Source organism: Pieris rapae, chromosome 18 (assembly GCF_905147795.1).
Source record: "Pieris rapae chromosome 18, ilPieRapa1.1, whole genome shotgun sequence".
Taxonomy (NCBI): domain Eukaryota; kingdom Metazoa; phylum Arthropoda; class Insecta; order Lepidoptera; family Pieridae; genus Pieris; species Pieris rapae.
In genome coordinates, this window is record NC_059526.1 from 1982518 (window position 1) to 2004923 (window position 22406).

Consider the following 22406-nt stretch of genomic DNA (forward strand, 5'->3'; position numbering starts at 1 on the left):
AATGAATTATGTTAGTTTTGGTCATGTTTATTTGTAGGTTATTTGAATTCATCCAGTTGATGGCGTCGTCTAGAGATTTAATTAAGTTGTTTTTTAAATCTTGGTCGTTTTTGCCTTTTATTATAAGTGTAGTGTCATCAGCAAATAGTATACAGTTCTGGTGTATAGCATCTGGGAGGTCATTTATGTATGTTAGAAAAAGTAGTGGGGCCAAAATACTGCCCTGAGGTGTTCCGTACTCATTTTTCTTATAGTTGGATCTATAGGTTTTTTGTTTTAGTTTACAAATCTTTGTTATTTCCACATATTGCATTCTATTTTCAAGGTAACTTTTCACCCAGTTATAGGCATTACCTCTTATTCCGTAGCATTCTAATTTTTTTAAAAGTCTTTCATGGCATACAAAGTCAAAAGCCTTTGTCATGTCTAAAAAGATGCAACCTACAAGCATTTTATGATTTAAGCATTCAGTAATTTGTTTAACTAGGGTAAAGCACGCAAGGGTAGTGGAACGATTTTTCCTGAAGCCAAATTGTTCTTTTTTTAGAATATCGTATGATAAAAAGAAATTCTCTATTTTATTATACATGACTTTTTCGAAAATTTTAGATAATATGGGAATTAAAGTTATTGGTCTATAATTAGTCATTTGTGTTTTTGCTCCTTTTTTATGTAATGGTTTGATAATTGATATTTTTAGTTTTTCAGGAAAGATCCCTTCTACTATCGATAGATTAATTATGTATGTCAGTGGATCAAGTAGGTATAATGCGCATGATTTAATTGTTTTGGTATCTAAATTATCGTATCCTGTAGATTTTGTATTTTTCAACGACGTAATAATTTTTAGTATATCCGTGTTATTTATGGGGGAAAGAAAAATACTTTTATGGTTTAGAGGGATTTTAGCTTCTGGCAAATTGTTTGTTTTATTTTTAGTAGGCAGTGAGGTAAAATAGTCATTAAAAAAGTTGCATATTTCATGCGGTGATTCATATGTTTTGTTATCGATATTAATTGCTTCTATTCCTGAATTAAATGTCATGTCTCGTGTATTAGTTTTAATTACATTCCAGGCTGCTCTAGTTTTGTTTTTTGCGGAATTTATGTATTCTGCATTATTAAGTTGATGGGATTTATGTATACATTTTTTTAAGATAGATGAGTATTTATTATATGCAGACTTATTTTGTTTTTTATTGTGCTTATTTAAATGATATTTTAGGTATAACGTTCTTTTTCTTATACAACATTTTTTTAGCGCTTTAGTAAAGAATCTATTTTTGATAGGCTTGAATGTATTTTTGATTTTTAAGATCGGAAAGCACAAATTGTAAAATAATGTTATAGTGTCATGGAAGTTGTCGAATGCTTCATTTGTTGTTGTGGAGCTGTATACGTCCGAGAAGGTAAGGCTTGATAGACACCTCATAAATGTATTAGTGTTTTCTCTATTGAGTTCTCGTCTGTATATATACCAGTACTTTGGGATATCTTTCAAGTTTTCGTTTTCTTCGAGTGTAAAAGTCAGCGATTGTGCGGTCTCATGGTCTGAAAGTGCCAAGTAGTGGAGGCTCGCTTGTGTGTCATTTATGTTACTTGCTATTAAGTCTAAGCAGGCGTTTTTACGTGTTGGGAGCTTTATATGATTTTGTAAATTATTATTTTGAAGAATAGAGATAAGTTCTCGGGAATTTTTATCATTTTTTAAAATATCAATGTTCCAGTCTCCACATAATATTAGTTTTTTGTTGCGTTTCCTGCATAGGTTACTTAAAAGTTGTTCTAAATTATATAAAAAAGGTGTTACATCTAACTTAGGAGTCCGGTAAATACATATTATTATTAAGTTGTATTTACTTATTTCAACGCCGCAAAATTCGAATTGAAGAGGTATTGCGAGTCTAGGGTAACAAATTTCCTTGTATTTTAAATTGTTTTTTATTAAGACGCACGAACCTCCTCGGCGTTGGTTAGGCCGAGAAAATGAAGAGACTAATCTATAATTATTTATCTTAACGTTGGATTCACTACCTTGTTTAATAAAAGTTTCTGTGAAACATATGATGTCTACATTTCCTAAATTTCTTTGCAGGTCTATGATGGCTATATTAATCAGATCTTGTTTGTTAAGCAACCCTGCTATATTTTGATGGATGAGTCTTAATTTATTTTGCTTATTAGTTGCAACGAAAAAAATTCTCACCGGAAGGCTGGTTTTTATTTATAATATTGGTACTTGGCATTTTAAAAAAATTTGTTATTTTTAATTGTACAGTGCGAGTTGAGTTTGTGTGACTATGGATGGATTTATTGTTGAGATTTGTCTTATGCTGTGTATAATATCGAATGTACTCGATTTCCGCGTTTATCTTATCACATAAATTGAAGAGGTGTTTTGTATGAGAATAGGGTGTGTTTTTATCGTATTTCGAGTGGCGTATTTTTAAGTAGTGGCAATATTTATAATTAGATATTATAGATTCTAAATGAAAGTTAATTAATTTTACATTTAAGTGAGTATTATACTGTACATTTGTTATAAACACCTTTTGCTGTCGCAGTAGGTATAGCACATTACACAATTGTGCGATGAAGGCATAAGGCCGTTTATCATTTGCACCTATTACCAACATTACAATGTCCTTGGGCTTAATTATGGACTTATTAATCTCACCAATACAGCTACTAAGAATCTGTACACTAGTAGCATTGGGCTTTATAAACGAAGTTATTTTGTAATTTTCCTTTTGCATATTTGATCTTGATTTTATTAGTTTATGTGTTAAGCCACAAGCTTGCTGATCCCCAAATATTATTATTTTGGGTTGATTTTCTATTGCTTGACCATTTACCGTCTTGACATTGTCGTTTTGAATATCTGATTTTGTTGTTCTTATAGTGACATCTATTGGCAGCTCCCTAATATTCTGATTGTGGTTTTCAATATTTGGTGGGAATTCTTGTATACTGCGCTTTTTAAGTTCTTTATATTTGGAAGGGCAGTGACTGCAGGCGGATTCTGCATTTTCTTGGTTTTGCTTTTGTGGTAATGTGTTGGCAGTAATATTATTGGAAGGTGAAGAATAATTTTGTTTTAGTTTATTTATAGTTTCCTTCTGTTGTATAATTTCAAGGCTTTTGGTGGAATTTTCAAGTGATAGGTTCTTAATTTTTTGATGTGCTGAATCTAATTCTAATTTTAATTTTTTTATTTGCTCCAGTAGTTCGTAATGTTCATCTAAACCTCTCGTAGATATTTCTGGTAAACTTCTTGGATCAGAAAAGTCATAGTTTGATTGAGCAGAACTAGATGAAATGTTAAGTGATTCAATAGATCTTCTTTGCTTTCTTCTTTTGGTAACATAGTCGTTTTCCATTATTAAAAAAAAAAAAAAAAAAATGAAAATATGATTAACAGACGTTTGGCTTGAACCGACGTGATTCGAACCAGGACACGTAATAGTAACCTATGTATCTGAGGTAAGTCGATAGTACCATTAGCCAACAGGCCTATTACGTATGCTTCGAAGTTAACTATTATTTATTTATATTTGTGTAAATTGCGTTGAAAAAACGTTAGAATTCAACTGACGTGAGTCACATCGAAGAACAAAGGATTCACTTAATTTTTAAGTTTCTTCACTTTTATTGCAGTTTACTAGTTTGTAGCACTTCACCGGTAAGGTTGTCACTTTTTAAGTTTGTAAATTGATTGGGAATTGTATTTTTAAGCAAAATATGGTTTTATGTAAAATGTTAGGGGCCAAACATTTTATTGTTAATATTGTCACTGTTTCATAAAGAAGTACTTGTTTAATATTACCATCACAAAGATAACTTTTACAAACTTCACTGATTAACTTTTTGATTGAAATAATGCAATGAAACTATTTATAAACAATAAAATACACGGAGCTATTGTTTACAGGCCAGCGCCATCTTCTTTAGTTATTCGACTTACTTTTAAGCTCAGTTTTTACGCCGTGTCACCCCGATGAGTCATTTAAAACCATTGAAGACCAATTTATTGTTTATAAAACAACTATTATTTGTTTAATTTTTCGACTTCAATACTTTGACCAAAATAAGTTTTGCTAAACACTGAACACTGTTCAAATTAATACGGAAATACAGATTCACTCTCACGATTGCAGTCCTTGGTTGTAGGAAGAGACTCATTTACCGGCTGGTTGGAAGGCCGTTATATGAATTGTCACGTCATCATCTTTTAACCCGCTATTATTCGAATGTAATGCGTGTGAAAATTAATTGAGGTCTAATCAGTGGAATTATTTATGTTTGCTTTTTAATAACGTTATACGTAATAGCGAAGTAGATACATGATCAGCCACCTGTGATCACTCGCGGTTGACTTTTTCTAAACTTTATGTTGATTCACGATGTTTTCCTTCACCGGATGAGCGAGAGATAAATGCGCATATTTTTTTATGTGACAGGAGGCAGACGAGCAAGAAGCTCACCGGATGTTAAGTGACACCGCGCCCATGGACACTCGCACTGCCAGAAGGCTCGCAAGCGCGCTGCCGGTCTTTTAAGAATCGGTACGCTCTTTTCTTGAAGGACCCTAAGACGAAATGATTTGGAAATACTTCAGACATATAAATACAAATAAATGTCTGGTGTACAGACGGGGATCAAACCTACGACCCTATATTAGCGACATTCTAGTCGACGCCACATAATTACTTTTAGGTAAAAAATAATCACCTGGTTACGTAAGGTTATATTGTAAGGGTGGAGGGGTACTATTTAGATTAGGTTAGAAGGCGTATTACATCAAAATCTCAAAAAAGTCGATTATTGAAGTAACCTATTACTGAAAAAAATGATTATTGGAAAATATTACCATCTCATACTTGTCCACTGGCTCTGCGACCCAAAATGTGTGGTGGCTTTTTAGCCGCTACACATAAATACGTATCTAAACGTCTATTCATTACGCAGACATAGAACTCATGATCGTAGCAGCAATTTGCCTCTTGCTATCGTTACAGTTGTTAATAGAACCCCCAAAGTCGCTGGTTCAGTTCCCAGAGTGAAGAGGTTAAAACTGTTAACCCTCTAATGACCACAAACGAAAAGCGCCATGTGACTCATGGTTGAAGATTGTAGTCTCATTGACTTGCATTAAAACATTTTAAAGTAGTTGTTATGCGATATATAGGACGTATTCAAAATCTATCGTATTTTTGCTTGAGCTAAATATATGGATACAAAAATAAGCTTTTGCAACTATTTTAGTTTTAATGAGGTTTTGTAATGGCTTAAATTTAACGCATGTTAAAATATCAGAAATTTCAAGTAAGACATAAAATACAGATTTTCAGCCTGATACCAGGTGGTTCAATCTATATATAGTCCCAGCAAATTACAGCAGTAAAGTCATGTCTATAATAAAGTCTGTTTGTGTTATGAAAGAGGTATAATAAAAAAAACAAGACATAACTTCATAAGTTTCCAATTCTTAAAATTCCAATTCGCGAATATCTACCTACCACGCGGTATCAGAAGCCTCCTATCCCTTTGCCCCTGTTCTATAAGAAACAATGTGTTTGCGAGAAAAAAATAGATCAATAAGAACGAAAAACGCTAATCGCTTGAAACTTGGAATTATTGAATACAATAATATCAAAATTAATAGGTTGAAGGATAATCGTCTAACTAAAAAGGCAATCATATACAATAATATCAAAATTAATAGGTTGAAGGATAATCGTCTAACTAAAAAGGCAATCATTTTATCTATAAGCAACGAATGTGTCTGTTCCATGTTTCCAAATTTCCAAATTTATTAAACAAATAACATGATTTAAAAAACAAGTACGCGTAAGTTGTAAAAAAATCAAAATATTATTACCACTCATATGCGTAAGCGCAATTAATCTGGCCGATAATATTATCGTATTGGGCCGATTAGTAATATGAAGGAAAAGCACCAAAATTACGTATCATGTTATAAAATCGTGTTAACCAATTATAGATAAGATTGCATAGGTCACTGCTGAACTAATTTTGATAAATTTGGATATAGAAATTATCGTTTGTTTAGTCCAAAGGTGGATAGGAGAAATGGAGAGCCTTGAACTATGAAGAAGATCTGATCATCGGAAGGAATTTATAATATTACGAAAGTAGAAAAAAATGTATGAAAAATCTAAACTATTTGTAAAGATAGAAAATAAAAAGGCTAATTATTTAAAGAAAAACACTTTTTTACGGATAATAGTTATGTATTATTGTATTTAAACTTATAATTATTTGAACATAATTTTAACCGATACGTCGGTTAATTTTAAATTATGTAACTATAATCCGTAATAAAACTGTTTTTCTTTAAATGTGTAAAAGTTATGTTAATAAAAGACAATACTGGGCTAATTAGTCCTTTAACCAATGAAACTTGGACATTTGCCTAAAAGAACATTCATCATTTTAATTTTATCGCCTGCTTATTGTGATAATTTTTTAATATATCACAAATTAATACCACAAAATAACTGAAACATAGGCTAACTTCAGGGTGTCGGTTTTTTGTGACAGTGTGCACGCGCATCGTAAAAAATCTTATTATTTTTTCCTAACGCGTCAAAAGAATAACTCCAAAAATATAGAAGACTTATTTCAATCCCTAAGTTCTTGACTTAAACTTTTCTATCTTCTATCTTCTTTCTACTTTTTTCTATCTTCTTGCTTAGGCAGTGTGTCCTGTCCAAATGCAGCAACTCTTTCTCTGTCGCAACACCCGTCTAATCCCTAACGTTGCCAGGTTTCCTTCTACCACACCGTTTACCCTAGATTTTACCCAAAAAAGGTTCAGTTTTCATCGGAAACTATAAAATGAACATACGTCACACCTATATATAATGTATACAACATAAACTATATCTATGTTAACTCGTCAGTCACGAGAGATTGATGAGAACTATCAACACTGTAGAAGGCTTAACTTACGTAAGGATACATTTTGACACAGATTTTTGGTTAACACCCGTTATAACCAGTTATTGCAGTGTTCTTTGTATTTTTGGAAGCACTATCAAGTAGACTAGCGTAAGGAGGAAGATCTGGAGGAACCATTTTCTACTTTAGCTTGTTCTTCTAAGGCCAGTGAATTTAGCTTCAATAGTTTTAGTTCACGCGATCCTAAGGGCCTGTTTCACAATGTACGTATAAAGTACCAAATAGCTATGCAACACATAATAAGTATTATCTTCCGAATAAGAAACTTCAGTTTTCATGACGAATCGCGCTATCTGACAGTCGCGAAACGCAACAATAGTGTTTATCCTACCAATAAGTAATAAATAGCATATTTGGAACTTATCCGGACATTGTGAAACAGACCCTAAATATAATATATGACATAAGCGCTGTTATTCTAATTATTCAATCGTAATTTGTGGTACTATTGGTGAATATTGTCAACGCTGGCTTGTAGATTTACTGATGAAAAATTATTGAAGTCTATTTAATTAATTGTAGTAGCATTATTACTATCATTGTTATCGTTATTATATATTTTTGTTATTCTTTCTAATCTCTTCGAATCAACCGTGATAGTGACAGGAAAAGATGGCGCGTAACGGAATATGTGACGCGTAACCAGCTCACTTCAAACGGAAAATAGGTTGTAGCTGCCATTGTTTTTTTTTATAATTAACCAACAACGTATAGTAAAACAAATGTGTTAAACGACACTAATAAACTGACATTTCGATTACGAATTACTACATTGACCCTTACGTTTCGTAAATAATATATATTTCGGGCACGTAGCCTTTGTCAGTGCAGAATCGTAATATAAGTACTTGCGAAAACTGTAATGTTAATACACAATACACAATAAGAGCCATTGAAATAAACAAAATGATAGATTTCTTATTTTTCTTAAAATCATCGGACGCCGAGTCAATACGAATACATAAAAACATTAACAAATTATACTTATATGGTCATTACTAAATATTATAACTAACAATATAGCAAGCAACTCTTGTGAAATCAGCCCAGTGTACAAACAAATAGGTCTACCTCAATAGAAATTTTGTTAATTATTTGTATTGCTCGCGTGAGTGGCTCTTTACAAGCCAAGTTGGAATGTGCTCGCGGTACATCCAAAAGTTTAGACGTAAGCCTCAGGTTTCTACTTGGTACCCGTAGACCCAGTCTCTCCATTATATCCGGATTATGCACCAATCTTCTTGAACATGGAAACTCCGATGCCGTCTGAACTGTGCAAACAGTAGAAGTCATCAATCATAGAACTGATGATAAACACTGATAAACTGCCCTAGATATTGCTCGTCATAGTCATTACTATCTAATGCTATCTGGGCTCAAAAATTAATGTTTTTTTTTAAATACTATTGTTTGTTTTATGGAGGCATGTAACGCAGTTTGGGATAATCCTGTATACCTAATAAACACCTAGTGTTACTAAAGGAAGAAAAAATCAAATGTGAGTAAAGTCGAACAACGATTTGTTCGACTTTACGGCACGGCAGTAGTATCCCTTTATTGAACTATTACAACTTAAATATTGACTATTTTCGACCCCTTAATACTTTACCTAATGAGTATTAAATTAGAAGCCTGAAATTTTTATGTATTTATTGAAAACATGAGATTTGCAATATTGATATGGTTACGATGATATAACATGTCATAAGCTAGGTTTGAAAAAAAAATTTTGCTAATTACTTGTTGACTTCAGACAGGGGGTCCAGGGGATAAGTAGGTCTGAATAAATTGACTAGGTAGGATTTAGATGGATTTTTACGGTAGAAAAATTTGTGAGATCCATTGCGAGGCTTAGTTATGTTTTGATGGAATTTTTATTACATAACTTTGCGACGGTGTATTGTTAATGTCTATGAATAAAATTTCATATTAAAATTTACGGAAGTAAGTCATAAAAACTTTTAACAACGTATACCCTTCGACAAATAAACTTGACGCTTGCACATGCAAACCCTGACCGCTAATTAGAATTTATTTGTGCTAAAATTAGACAGAGAATAATTGCCAATTAGTATTTTCAAGCTACCCTTTTTAACGGGCTTAATAACGAGTAATTTAATCTGGAAAATACATAATCATTAAAAAATTCGTTACCATTCTGATATTCAATGCTGAAATGTACAGAGATCTTTCAACTTCCAAAATTCAGTAATAAGACGTCTGCATAAAACTAGAATCTTCATCTTCTCTTTCTGACAAATTGAATGGACGGTGTGATTAGTGTGAATGATACTGTTTTACAGATGTTTGTATGAATAAGGGGAGAGATTGTAAAATATAACTAATACGTTAAAAAAAGAACTCTTGTTCGTATCGTAACGGAAAATTTAGTGGATATTAGACATTATTTATAAGCATACAAATACACCAGTAACAGTTTAAACATGGACCAATTGAGCCAAGAATAATAACGATTCGTTTAATTAACGAATCGTTTAAAACAAGAAAAAGCAAATTATTAGTACGAAATCTTTACGTTAACCGTACTGAAAGATGCGTAAAATGTCTAGGTATGAAAATAAGTAGTTTAACAAACCTTTAAAATATCCGTGTAACACAACTGTAGCAAGAACTGATATTAAATAACTTTAACATTATATTGCTAGAATTGAAACTAATTTGCATTTGTCACGCACACACGGCTGACATTAATAAATATAAATCAACACGTATATTGACAAGAGGAATTTGATTGATTTGGCATACATTGTACAAATTATTAGAGCATTACATCAGTGATAGCGTCATTTAAAATTGTCATACTAATTATGGTTGACATGAAATAATTGTACTAGACATTTTATAAAGGGTACAAATGTTGTATGTATTTTTATTCAGTCTGTAAGGTTTAAAAAAGCTAATATACTAAATAAAATCGGCATTGTGTTATAAAAATAATTCAGCGGGGACGTTAATGTTTGATTTTAAAACGCTTTAATAAATATTATCCGTTTTAACGAATAAATGCGCGTGCGGAGTATTGTATTGTCAAATTCGTTCAACGACTTGAATATCAATGTGTTGGCATTGGTTTAAGGATGAAGAAAGTACCGAATTTATGCCGAATGCTTACAACATACCAATTATTTTAAAAACACGGACTTACAATTGGCAGATATTTTTACTGTATAATAATAATAAAGTTTATTTGCCTCAACAAAATATTGCATTTTATAGTATACATTGCTTAATTTACCATCTTTGAATATAGAACTATAGAAGTCTTGTGGTAAGGTGTGTGGATGAGCTTCAAAAACCGCAATTTAAGCTAAGCCGTACGTCAAAATGTATGATACGAATAGATTTTGAAGAACGGGAGTCTTCGTTCGTTTTAGCGTCCACTGCTGGGTATAAGCCTCTTCTCTAAGTACCTATATTTCCAGTACTACTTTTTTAAACGAAATCTAACTCTTATATCCTTAACAACTCAGGACTCTTTTACCGCGATTAGCCCAAGGGCGTCTCCTGCGAGACTCGAACCTTGGCTTGGGCCGTCGTGGGTTGGCTAATGACCTAAAAGGATCTTTAATACAGCCAGTTTCATAAAAATAAAATTTAAGTTCACCCTTAAATGGTATTCTTCTCCTAGGAGTCGTTATAAAAAGTATTTTAATGTGTGAGTGCGTTGAGGTTACATTGCAGTGGAGACAAGAAAAACAATTGTTTTATTAATGAGCTCTTTTAAGTAATATATGCAGACGATAAGTAACGCATTTATGTTATTAAAAACCGATTTAAATTATCAAATTATGCCACAAATCTTATGTAATCCATAAAGATTAGTTGTATATATAAATGATATCTTAATGCGTAAATAATTTTGAAAAACACAGATAGTATAATTGTATTTTAAGCCTCTGGAATTCCCTTCGTATCATATAATATTATTTATTTACAATATAACACTAAAACTTTATCATCATAACAAAATTACGGGCTCGCAGATCCCGCTCAGTCTTTGCAAACCTATTTGTCACGATCTACACTTCAATTTTGAGTATTTATTTATTAGTAATTACTAATTACACAGCTATTATATAATTTAAATAAATAGCAGTGCTCCAAAGAAGAATGACAATTATTGTATATGTTTTTGTGAGAAATAAAATAAATATATTATTATTATTATTAATTTAACATTAAACAAACAGCATTTGATACTCAATATTTCAAAGGAATATTAAATTGCTTCTGCTAATTAAAGTCATAGTGTTTCCGCCTCTTCAAATATTTCCACCCATCTTTGGTTAGATGGACAATATCTAAGTCTTCATAATTAGTGTCATAGCTAAAACACGAAACATTGGCGAATAATGTAGGTAGGTAACTCGTATTCATACGAGGCTCATGGAACAATTGTCCTATCGCATACAGTGGAGGGATTCTTAGACAAACTAACGACAGCTAATAGGGACTATCTATCCGCCCATTAAGTTTTTGTATTCAATTTTCATAAATTCTTTAAATATTCGCAAAGTTGTCGGTATTATGGTTAAGAGTGGGAACGACGAACGATTTAGTATGAACAAAATCTACTTTAGCGTTACAGAGTACCAACGTACGTAAAGAAAACGATTATAAGTGAAATTATTATCGACCGCTGGTATTTAGTATTTAACGCCTTTAACATAAACAATAGAATAGTTAAAGTAATAAAACAGTAATAATACATTTATGTATAACTCATTTATAAAGTACGCTTATTGAACCGGCCATCTACTGAGCCTATCAGACTTCAATCTTTCTGCCTATTAATTTACAAAACCCATCTAAAAATAAGTATTGTATCATTGGTGGTGCTTTTTAGGCTTGGGCCTCACATTTATGTATCTGTTTCATGATTTGTCTAGGCAAGTAGGTGATCAGCCTCCTGTAACTGACACACGCAGTCTGCTTTTTGTGTCTAAGGCAAGCCGGTTTCTCCAGGATATTCTTCTTCACTATTCGACCGAAATAGGCACAAAGAGAGAAATTCGATTAGTGGTCCATTTAATCCTGCAGTGTACAGCCGGTGTGTTTTTGAGACGCTCATGAGAAAGGGCACTCCGTCCCCATATATTCATAATTGTAGTCTATGTATTGTTCTGTGTAGTGGAAGCTGGAATATCCAAAATACCTAGTAGCTCTCAATAAAAAGCATTTTGTTTTATTATAGCTCAACAAATAAGAAATTTATTATCAAGGAAATCATTTAATCTTATATTATTTTTAAAATCTTATTGCTTCTGCAGTACGGGGAGTTCTTAGATTATGATTAGACATACTGTCTTTGCAGTTCATTATATTTTGTGTATCTTCCACTTTCAAATAAAGAATTTGTTATTATTTTTAAAGAAAACGATTTTCTTTCCCCTCGTATGGAATGTAATTAACACCAGGTGTTAATTACATTTCGTATACCATCTGCAATAATCCTGTTGGTGATATCGAACATTTCATATTTGTATGCGAGTGCTTTTCTTTTGACAGATTGATTCTTGTAAGTGAAATTAATGACATAGAGAAAAATCAAGTGGTAGTGCAAGATCCCTCCCGCCGCCTGAGTGATATGTTAAAAAATAGATCTTATTACGTGTCTCTATATAAATTTATCAAAAATACAGTGGGAAAATTATAATAAACCAAATAAAAGTACTCAAGACTTGGCCTAAAGGTCTAGATACCAGGCCATAAACTCCAAAAAAAAATACATTTCGTATATTTAGTACGTTTTATTCTCTAACAAGTTATGTATGTCTTGTTTCAGCCCGCCTACATTCAAAACATTAACGCCGACATCGCGCACGCAACTCAAGCAACAGTTGATGCGAGAACATGCGCAGGAGCAACTACGCAGAGAATCATTACAGGTAATAACATATACAAACCTACTTTACACACACACAAACTTGAATTAAAGATAGCTAACAATAATGGTCACATATCAGTAACTTATCACTAGGATTATATAGTTTATATATCAAAAGCCTTGAACAGTTGAATATTAGTTTTCTTTTGTTTTATAAAAATTAAGAGACAAAACAGGCTCTGCACAAAGATACATTTTAAGTAATTTAGAACTATCCTAATTATTCAAATGTATATGTAAATAGGAAAGTGTACAAAAATCTTACAGTCTCTTTAAGGGAAAAGAAACTCGGTTTACTCAAAAATATTAACGATTTTTTTTATATTAGATAAAGGTTAGGTCATACAACTTTTCAAGTCAAGTCAAATCATTTATTCCAATTAGACCCCCTAAAATGGCACTTTTGAACTTAAAAAAATAAAGATGATTCTTCAAAAGTTGACCTTTCCAACATGTAGTTCATGTGGATAAAGGTTATTTCATAGGTAACAGTTGGGAATATAAACTGGGCGAACGTGTAAATACTATTTTGATATGTAAATTTCAAAATTGGTTTAGTGTGGAGTGCGATACAATTGACAGGAAATAATTATATTGCCAGTAATTACTTCTTAGAAATTACGTATTCAGTTCCTTTTTTTATTTACTGACCGAAGCGGTGATGTGGATGTTTTTTACTGGCAGTGCTTAAAACGTCTTTTATTACGATGAAAGATAATCAAAAGTTTGATCATGAAAAAAATTATTGAATTTCAGGCGCAGCAAGCAGGTCAATCAAAGGATGATGGAGAGGAGAAGAAGAAATCAAGCCCAACGGAGGTGCCGAGGATCACGCCACACGTGGAATTGCCGCCACAGGTGTTGCAGGTGAACATTCGAAATATTATTTTAAACTACAGCATGTATCACCAACATATAAGATAACTAGTGACACGCCCCAGCTTCGCACAATGGGGGCAATGCTGATGAAAAGCAGGTTTTTATTATGTATTGTTATTTTCGTCGCTGGAAAGCTCCGATAATATACGCGACCTATACCATATAGACATATGAATTCACGGACTTTTCTGTAGACCTTTTCAATGTGTACAATACTTAGCACATTATTTTGATAAAACTCGTAGGGTTCAGCCTGCGTTTGCAATGTAAGCGGAAAAAATGTATTTTACGACATCACATTAGAAACCTCAAAAATACCAGTACTTCTCCACTCTTTATGGATGTTATTATACATATAAAACTTCTTGAATCACTCTATCTATTAAAAAACGCATCAAAATCCGTTGCGTTATGCGTAGTTTCAAAGATTTAAGCATACAAAGGGACATAGGGACAGAGAAAGCGACTTTGTTTTATACTATGTAGTGATTTGTAAAATTTATTTTGTGAATCTTCAGGTGCGGACAGTTCTGGAGAATCCAACCAGGTATCACGTGATCCAGAAACAGAAGAGTCAGGTGCGACAATATCTCAGTGAATCGTTCACTCCACAAGGACAGGTCAGTCAAATTGTATTATAATCATTAAGTTTGATAAAGATTATGCTCTTAACAAATTTCAAGCAATAGCGTATAGCTTTAGGAACTGATTTGACAATATCTCCTTTTCAACTCCCTTCCATTTATTAATTTCACATTTCTTTTCACACAAGAAAACAATAAAAATGAAACAAAAAAATCTAAAGGTTAAGTTAATGGAACATGGTGTAATGGTGGCAGATCCTTACAAACGTTGTGTATAAAAACTTGGCGATTAAAAAGAGTGGCGGAGAGTTTATTGCCAGTTCTTCTCTTCCGTTCTACGCCCTTTGAGAACTGGCAGTAAATGTAAAATTAGAAGCATTTATTGTATATTTCTTTTTTGACGTTCATAAGTGTACATTATGTTACCTACATGAATAAATGATTTTTGATTTGATTTGATTTGAAGTGCAACAGACGGCTTTATCGCCCATAAGCGATCTCTTCCAGCCAACCCGTTCTGAGAGACGAACTAAAGTCTTTTAAACTTTAAATTCATTCAAATGATTACATTGCGTCTAAATAGATTTCTTGGGGCATGTTTTAAAAGATTAATGTGGTTGTTATAATTTTCCAGGTATCTTCAAATGGTCGAAGTGCCCCCATCCAGTCCGCCCCAGAAATGGGGAGACGAGCAAACTCCCCAGACAGAGCCTCATCAAGTGGACTCATGAGTCCTGGGATGTGCTCTGGTGGTGGTAACTCTGAGGTAAAAACTTATTAATTTTTACTCCAATTACAAAATCAATAGTTTTTTTACGAAGATGCAATGCCATAGGAGAGATTGCTATTACTAATTTTTTTTATGATCACCCATATCTGAAAGGCACTGTATGTTCGATGCCAGTATAGTTTACAGACATTTTTCTCATTTACCTTATCATCAACGCATATGCATCTGTTAGGATAATGTCATACACAAGTACACTTATAAATAAACTTTTGATGGGTAGTCTACCGAAATTTTTGGTCCTTCGAGACAGATTTGAAGCAGAGCAGATTGTTCCGTTATCTGCTTTTTGTAAATTTTAATAGTTTTAAAAACAACCTAAAATTACAATTTCAGGCGGATGAATTCCTAGAAGACATTTTATCGTTAGATGGTGGGGGTGGACCCCTCTCATCATCAGAGCCAGCCTCTACAGCCAGCTCTGTGGCTGGTGATTGTGGCCTACTTTCTGATGCAGACATGCACGCCTTGGCCAAGGATAGACAGAAGAAGGATAATCATAATATGAGTATGTCTAGTTTTATAAAAATTGTATTGGAAAAACTGTAATTCCTAAAAACTTAATTAATTTCACAACTTAATTATGCTAACTTGATTTGTGTTACGCAGTCTTAAACATTTCAATGATTTTGGATGTGAATAAGTGGGCCATGAAATATAATTATTAAATTGATTAATTTCAAAGAAAGTTTTATATGTAGAATGATTAATTATTAAAAAATTCGCTCCATAAAGAATGGCCATATGTAATATTAATTATCATAATAAAAAAAACAGTAAAGTTATTTACAATATTGTTGTCCACACGCTATAAAGGAACCTTGTCTTTAAACATTTCATCACCAAACATCACCACTTTGAATACAAACTACGGCAGTGATCTATAACTTCTATGAAGGTTTAAAGCCACATATATACATCTGTTTTCTTAACTATTTTAAAACTAATTACGAGAATGGGTCCACATTTTGACCTCTTAGACAGTCCATGCGCATTTTCACAGAATTTTATCTCAACTAATAAACCCTTTTACAGTCGAACGCCGCCGTCGATTCAACATCAATGACCGTATAAAAGAGTTAGGGACACTTCTACCCAAAAATAATGACCCATTCTATGAAGTGATCAGGGACGTGAGACCGAATAAGGGCACGATACTAAAAAGCAGTGTGGACTACATTAAATGCCTGCGGGACGAAGTGAATCGATTGAAACAGAGCGAGCAAAGGCGGAAACAAATTGAACTGCACAACCGGAAGTTAATGTTGAGAATACAAGTTAGTAAATTTGATAACCTCAGTGCTATAAATGCCCATGGGCGGATGTTAAAAAATTATTAAAAAAATATTCTCATCTTTCTTTAAATAGTTTAATAACCCATGCCCTAAATGCCTGTTATTTATGAGGAGAAATAGCAACATACTAAATCTTCTCAATATGCATATAAATTTAAATAAAAATAATTACAGGAATTAGAGAGATTAGCAAAAATGCACGGTCTGCCCGTCTCCAGCGATGGCTGGTCATCACCTCACGCTGAAGACTCTGGAGTCGATACAGCGCATTCGGAACCATTCGCATCACCTGCTAGAACACCCCTTGTGAGTAATTTGTATTATTAACTGAATCATGAATCATCTAAACTGAATAAATGAATCATTATTTCATTTGATTTAATAAATAATTTACACAGAATTCTCATCATAATTGGTGGAGACAATTTTTTAAATATGGGTTGTTATTCATATATTACCTAGGTAAATAAAATTGACAAGTATTTTCTGTCGGTTTAATTTATGTGTGTATGTACTTTTGTATATAAAAATAAATTAGTAGATTTGATAGAATTTGATAAAGTCATTAGAAAATTTATATTCATTACTTCTTCAATCAAAGATTGATTTCTCTTCCAGCACAACATATCACAACAAAGCCTGATAAGCCAGGGCTGGTCGTCACCCCACTCCACTGACTCCGGGGTCAAATCGACTCCAGAACCTTATGCTTCCCCACAAAGGGTTCAAGCGGTAAGTAATTGACATGCCAATATTTTTTAAGTTTAACGTGTCAGATTTTTGAATGACAAAGAGAATGTTCACATTGACGGATGACAGCTGACAGATTATTACAAAAAGAACTATCAGCATTTGCATTGCTGATAGTACTTTTTCTAATAATATTAATAATTATTAACAAAGTTTATAATTAAAAGTGACGAAAATAAATATTCTTTTACTTAAAGACCTTTTTATAAGATATTTTCTCTGTTTACATAAGTGTATGTCAAAGTGACAGCTGATACATTATGGAACTATTCACTTAAATAAAATAAGAATCCTGTGTTTTACAATTTAAATAAAAATTAATAATATTAACAACCCGGTCCTGTCCAAAACGTTCCATATATCGTTATATATGATTCTTTGTTATCCACAAACACAAATTAACACACAAATAATGTCAACTGATACTGAACAGTAACTTAATATTTGTTTAAAATATATTTTGCTGGAATACATAGTAACTTTAAGCATTTCTCTTTTAGGAGATAATGGTCCCTAAAACGGAGCCAGCGCCCCTTATGGAGCTAAGCGAGCCCCCTCCGGACCTTTTGAGGGACACGCCCGCCGAACCACTTTCCGCACTAGATGCTTTAGGTAAGGTTATATTTATATCTTCTTTGGATTTATGCTTTAATATGCTATGCTTAAAGAACTAGGCTGAAGAAAAAAATAAACAAAAAAGTGTAAGTATAGATTTTTATTAATTATCATAATTCAGATTTTATAAATATCATAATTTTGTTTTCTTTATCATATGTTTTAAAACATTTAACGGTCACAGGATTTAATTAACCAAAATTATATGTCGAAATATATTTTTACGAAAGTATCGCAATACGGATAGGAAATGCTGCCAGTATTAAGGGTTCACTTCCACGGGGTCCTAAGATTATTTTAATTTAATTGTAAATACTGTATATTTATAATAATTTATAACTCTTTACAATAGAAAAAACAAACAAACGCTCTCGAAATAGATACTGAAATCTGAGGCTTAAGCTTAAATTTTTAGCGCCACTGATTTTTTAAATTCATTTAATATTAAAGACGAATGGGCTGAATAAAATAACTATCTTATTAAATATTTGCTAAAAGCGCCATCTATGCGTAGATCGATGAACTTTTCAACCTGTTGTTTCAATAAATATTTAATGATACCATATAATTGTGTAATTCCAGATGGCCTAAAACTGGGTTCCTGCTCTCCACTAAGTCGATCTGATGGCCTGTCCTTAGACTGTCTGGAACCTGATTTATGCCTCGAACCCGTGACGGACCATCTGTTTAACCACAAGGATATTAAGGTGAGTAATTTCGCAGCATTTTATGTAATACACGAATATTCCATCTGACATATTTACCTTCATATAACGCATTTTCATATTACGCGATTTCAGTCCCCTCGTATAACGCGGGATTTCAAACGTTACAATTCTTGTTTTTGACATTTATACTTATTTGTACGCACTTTTTCGTTCATCCATTCCGTCTATTCTCTATTATTTATTATCTTTTGTCGATCCGAAGTGGTGGAGGCCTGCTGACCAATAACCCCTCAAGAGAAGAATGACAATTATTTACATACATTAATAAATAGTTGTAAGTTATCATGTATGAAGTTTTGTGAGAAAATAAATAAAGATTATTATTATTATTACTCTGTTTAATCCCTAAGTATTTGATACAAGTAAACTAAGAAAGAGTAAGAAGCAGTAAGTAAGAGAAGTGCACACCGCTTACATACTATTTGTATAAAAACATAGTAATATATATAAAATATATATAGATGCGTCTATCACCACCACCAAGTTTGTTAAGCGGCGAAGAAAGTGAAGCTGTGTTGAATCTTGCGCAGATCGAAGATCTTATGGATGATGACTCACACAATCCAGTCACTACGGGTATGTTTTATTATTTATTTACAAAATCACATATCCCTATAGTACTAACACCCGAACCCAATAATTAATCCACAATTTCAGATTGTTTTTAATCAGACCGTGTCAGTCGATCGATCTCCTATCTGCATCCCAATAACCAAACTCTACGAAGACAAGCCAATTGGCGACGGATATATTGAAATCTCTTCGCTCTTTACACTCATATTTGATAATTAATATAAAGTAAATAAAAGAAATAAAACCGTACAAATAATATTAAAATATATATGTCTATGTTTAAAACATCAAATAGCGTTTTAATTATTATAAAACTGGGGTAAGTTACAATCTTAAGATAGGATATTGGCACAGTTGAACTGTCATTTTCATACAAAGGTACCACATACACCGATCCAATCTACCATAGATAGATTGTATTGATGGCTGTTACAATCCGTCGATTGGTTATTGGCACACTACGATACGTACATAATATTATATACAATGCGTTTTTTTTTTCAGTGCCTTATTATTTGACCAAATTAAAACAATGTCCCGTTTTGAGTCAAAAAAGAAATGGTCATTTAGGTACACCCCATGTGGGGGAGAGGGAATCCAGGGTCTAAAGGGATATCAGGTCACTCTAGCTGCTTTCGCCTCTGCAATTTCGATCCCTGGTCTATTTTGGGAGGTCCTTGGGGATCCACTTGGCGCGTTATATACAACATAATTTCTGATTGAAATACATTTTTTTAATATAGGCGATCCCATGCTTTGCTCATCTCCAACGTCTCAACTTGGATTAAGTTCAGCCGTGGCTGATGCAGCAGACCGAGCGATGTTGCACATAGACCTCTCGCACCATCATAATGGTAAGTTCATTTCGAAGATTGCTTCTACTTTGGAAAGACTATATTTGTGTCTCTTTTATAACTTTTTAGACGGACAGACACACATATATAAAAAGTGTCATGTCGTGATGATGCTCTTTTGACTTACGGCCGTTCAAGTATTTCGTACAGATACACAGATAGATTAATTTGATATATTTGTTTTAAATATTGTTTGATTTTTTTAAAAGAGTACCGAGAGTTTTTTACGCGGGCTTTTTCTCTCGGCCTACACCCTCTGTCTTCTTTGCCGATGAGTAGGGATGCCTATAGGTTCGAATTTAATGACGTGGAATAAGTGATACCTAGATTGATCTTATGTTCCAAAATAAACGTATTTTTTTTTTTTTTTTTTTTATACCGGCAAACATCTTGAACAAACCCTGTCCTTACCTGCGCATAAGCGATTTTTAGGTATCACTGGGAGGGTATAACAATTCTGAAAAAATGTGAGGTAGGCCTCTAAAACTTTTCCGCACATTATTAATTTGTGGCAAAGAAAACTCTTTAAACGCCAACGCTACAAATTTAAGTATACATACTTTTAATGGACCCTTTACGTGCGCGTCTAACAATTTAGTATAAATATGTGTGTTATTTGATAATTATTATTGCTGATTATCATCTATTCTTTTGTGTTATATATCTATAAAATTTTGACAAAATATTTTTGTCGATCGTTAATTTCTTAAAACGGAAAAATATACTATTAATACAAAATTTTTATTTAATCTGTGTAATCTGTTTTGGCTTTGTGTATTGTTATGTTAGATTACTTATAATTAAATAAATTAATATATACTAAAATTTATTCTTTTTATAACGTGTTTATTTTTATACAGATTCTTCCCTCCTCGGCGAGTCTTCCCTGGTTGGCGTGGGATTAGGAGATAGCTCTCTCCCACTTCTTTTGGGACATCACCACGCGCCACACCATTCCAACTCCCACGCCCATCACTGCTTTGACATGGATCTAAGTGCGTAATAATAAGCCTGCCTTAATTACCTTTTGGGAGGAATGGCCTTCACTAGACGGATGACGGCCTTTTAAAGGCGAATAATGGCCTTTACTAAAACTTTAATGACTGTGCAACGGCCTTTTGAATGCATAAAATATTAAGTGTTATAGAAATCTATGAATTATATTTACGCTCATTGTGATTTTTGTGCCTTCATACGAAAGATTTAAAGTATTTTCAACATTCACAAATGTAATTTAGGACAATAAAAATTTATATTACTTATAAAAACATTTAAACATAGCTTATAAAGCTCAGTGAAATCGGTACAACATATATATTATATGCAAATATATGATGCAACATATCCCTATTCAAAAAAACTATATCAGTTCCAACAGTCTTTAATAAATAAATCAATGTGGATTTATTTATTAAAGACGTCTTCTTTTAACACACTACAAATACAATTTGTGAGAAAGAGACCAATATGTGTTGAACTGATTCAGGTTTCATAATAGTTTAAGAGATTTTAGAATTTTGAAATTTTATCTCAAAATTATTATTTTTTGACAGTTTACATATTAAACAAAATATTGGGATCAAATCCCTGATAAATACTATTGGGATAAAATTCCATTTATTGATAATAGGTGCAATATTGAACTACATTTGTTCATTATAAATAATCAGAATATTATTTTTGTATGGATATTATTATATGTATATTTTTCTATACTTTATACAATTTGTACATAGTTTAATGTGCTCAATGTGAAGGTGCCTTAATCGAGGTGATGAACCAGCTCTGATGTTATCACAAAGACGTTTTCTACACGTTATAACTGTAATTGTGTTTGCCATTATGGAGTTACCAGCGTTATTATAGTTAATTTTTAACTTGTTTGTACAGAAGAAATATTTTCGAGGGTAGAAAGATTTTTTAAATTTCGTCTACCTACACAATTCGCTTTCATGAACCAAATACGTAAAATCTCTTTCCACTTTACTGAAGCCCGAATTAAATAACATGTCTCAAGTCGCAATCTAGTCTTGAGCACTGTCTAAACTGGTATATACCATAAGATTTGATTCTATGTACCTTAACAAAGACAATTTAAGGGCCTATTTATCAACCCACTATAATTTGACAGGACTCTACCATCCGTCAAAATGTTATGACATTTGACAGATACTAGTGCTACTGCGTTCGCAGTTAAAGTTGTCTCTGCGTAGAATATATTCAGATTTAAATATTGAGAAAAACACATTTTTTGTATGAAAATATTTTCAAAGGGAAAGCGTAGTACTTTTGAATATATTCTGTTAAGCACAGAACTTAACTTAACTTTTGTAGTGTATATTACAAAAATAATCAGTCTGTCAGCGTTATTAGCGAAACTTAGTATTTATGTACAATATTTAAATATTGATTGAAATAATATTTCAATGATAAAGATGTTTTAATGTAT

At 32.6% G+C, this 22406-nt stretch overlaps 1 protein-coding gene across 5 annotated transcripts in view; it reads left to right on the forward strand.

Moving 5' to 3' along the window:
• LOC111004302 (transcription factor EB) overlaps positions 1 to 22067 on the forward strand; it is a 91578-nt gene extending 69511 nt beyond the window's left edge. For all 5 annotated transcript variants that reach the window (XM_022275289.2, XM_022275292.2, XM_022275293.2 and 2 more), the window contains 13 exons: positions 12791 to 12893; positions 13649 to 13759; positions 14290 to 14391; positions 14990 to 15121; positions 15479 to 15650; positions 16178 to 16419; positions 16612 to 16743; positions 17056 to 17169; positions 17688 to 17799; positions 18385 to 18509; positions 18992 to 19106; positions 19847 to 19957; positions 20818 to 22067. In XM_022275289.2, coding sequence (XP_022130981.1) covers positions 12791 to 12893; positions 13649 to 13759; positions 14290 to 14391; positions 14990 to 15121; positions 15479 to 15650; positions 16178 to 16419; positions 16612 to 16743; positions 17056 to 17169; positions 17688 to 17799; positions 18385 to 18509; positions 18992 to 19106; positions 19847 to 19957; positions 20818 to 20960 — 1714 coding nt within the window. In that variant the 3' untranslated portion in view covers positions 20961 to 22067. The remainder of the gene's footprint in view (positions 1 to 12790; positions 12894 to 13648; positions 13760 to 14289; positions 14392 to 14989; positions 15122 to 15478; positions 15651 to 16177; positions 16420 to 16611; positions 16744 to 17055; positions 17170 to 17687; positions 17800 to 18384; positions 18510 to 18991; positions 19107 to 19846; positions 19958 to 20817) is intronic.
• Positions 22068 to 22406: the final 339 nt, after the last annotated feature.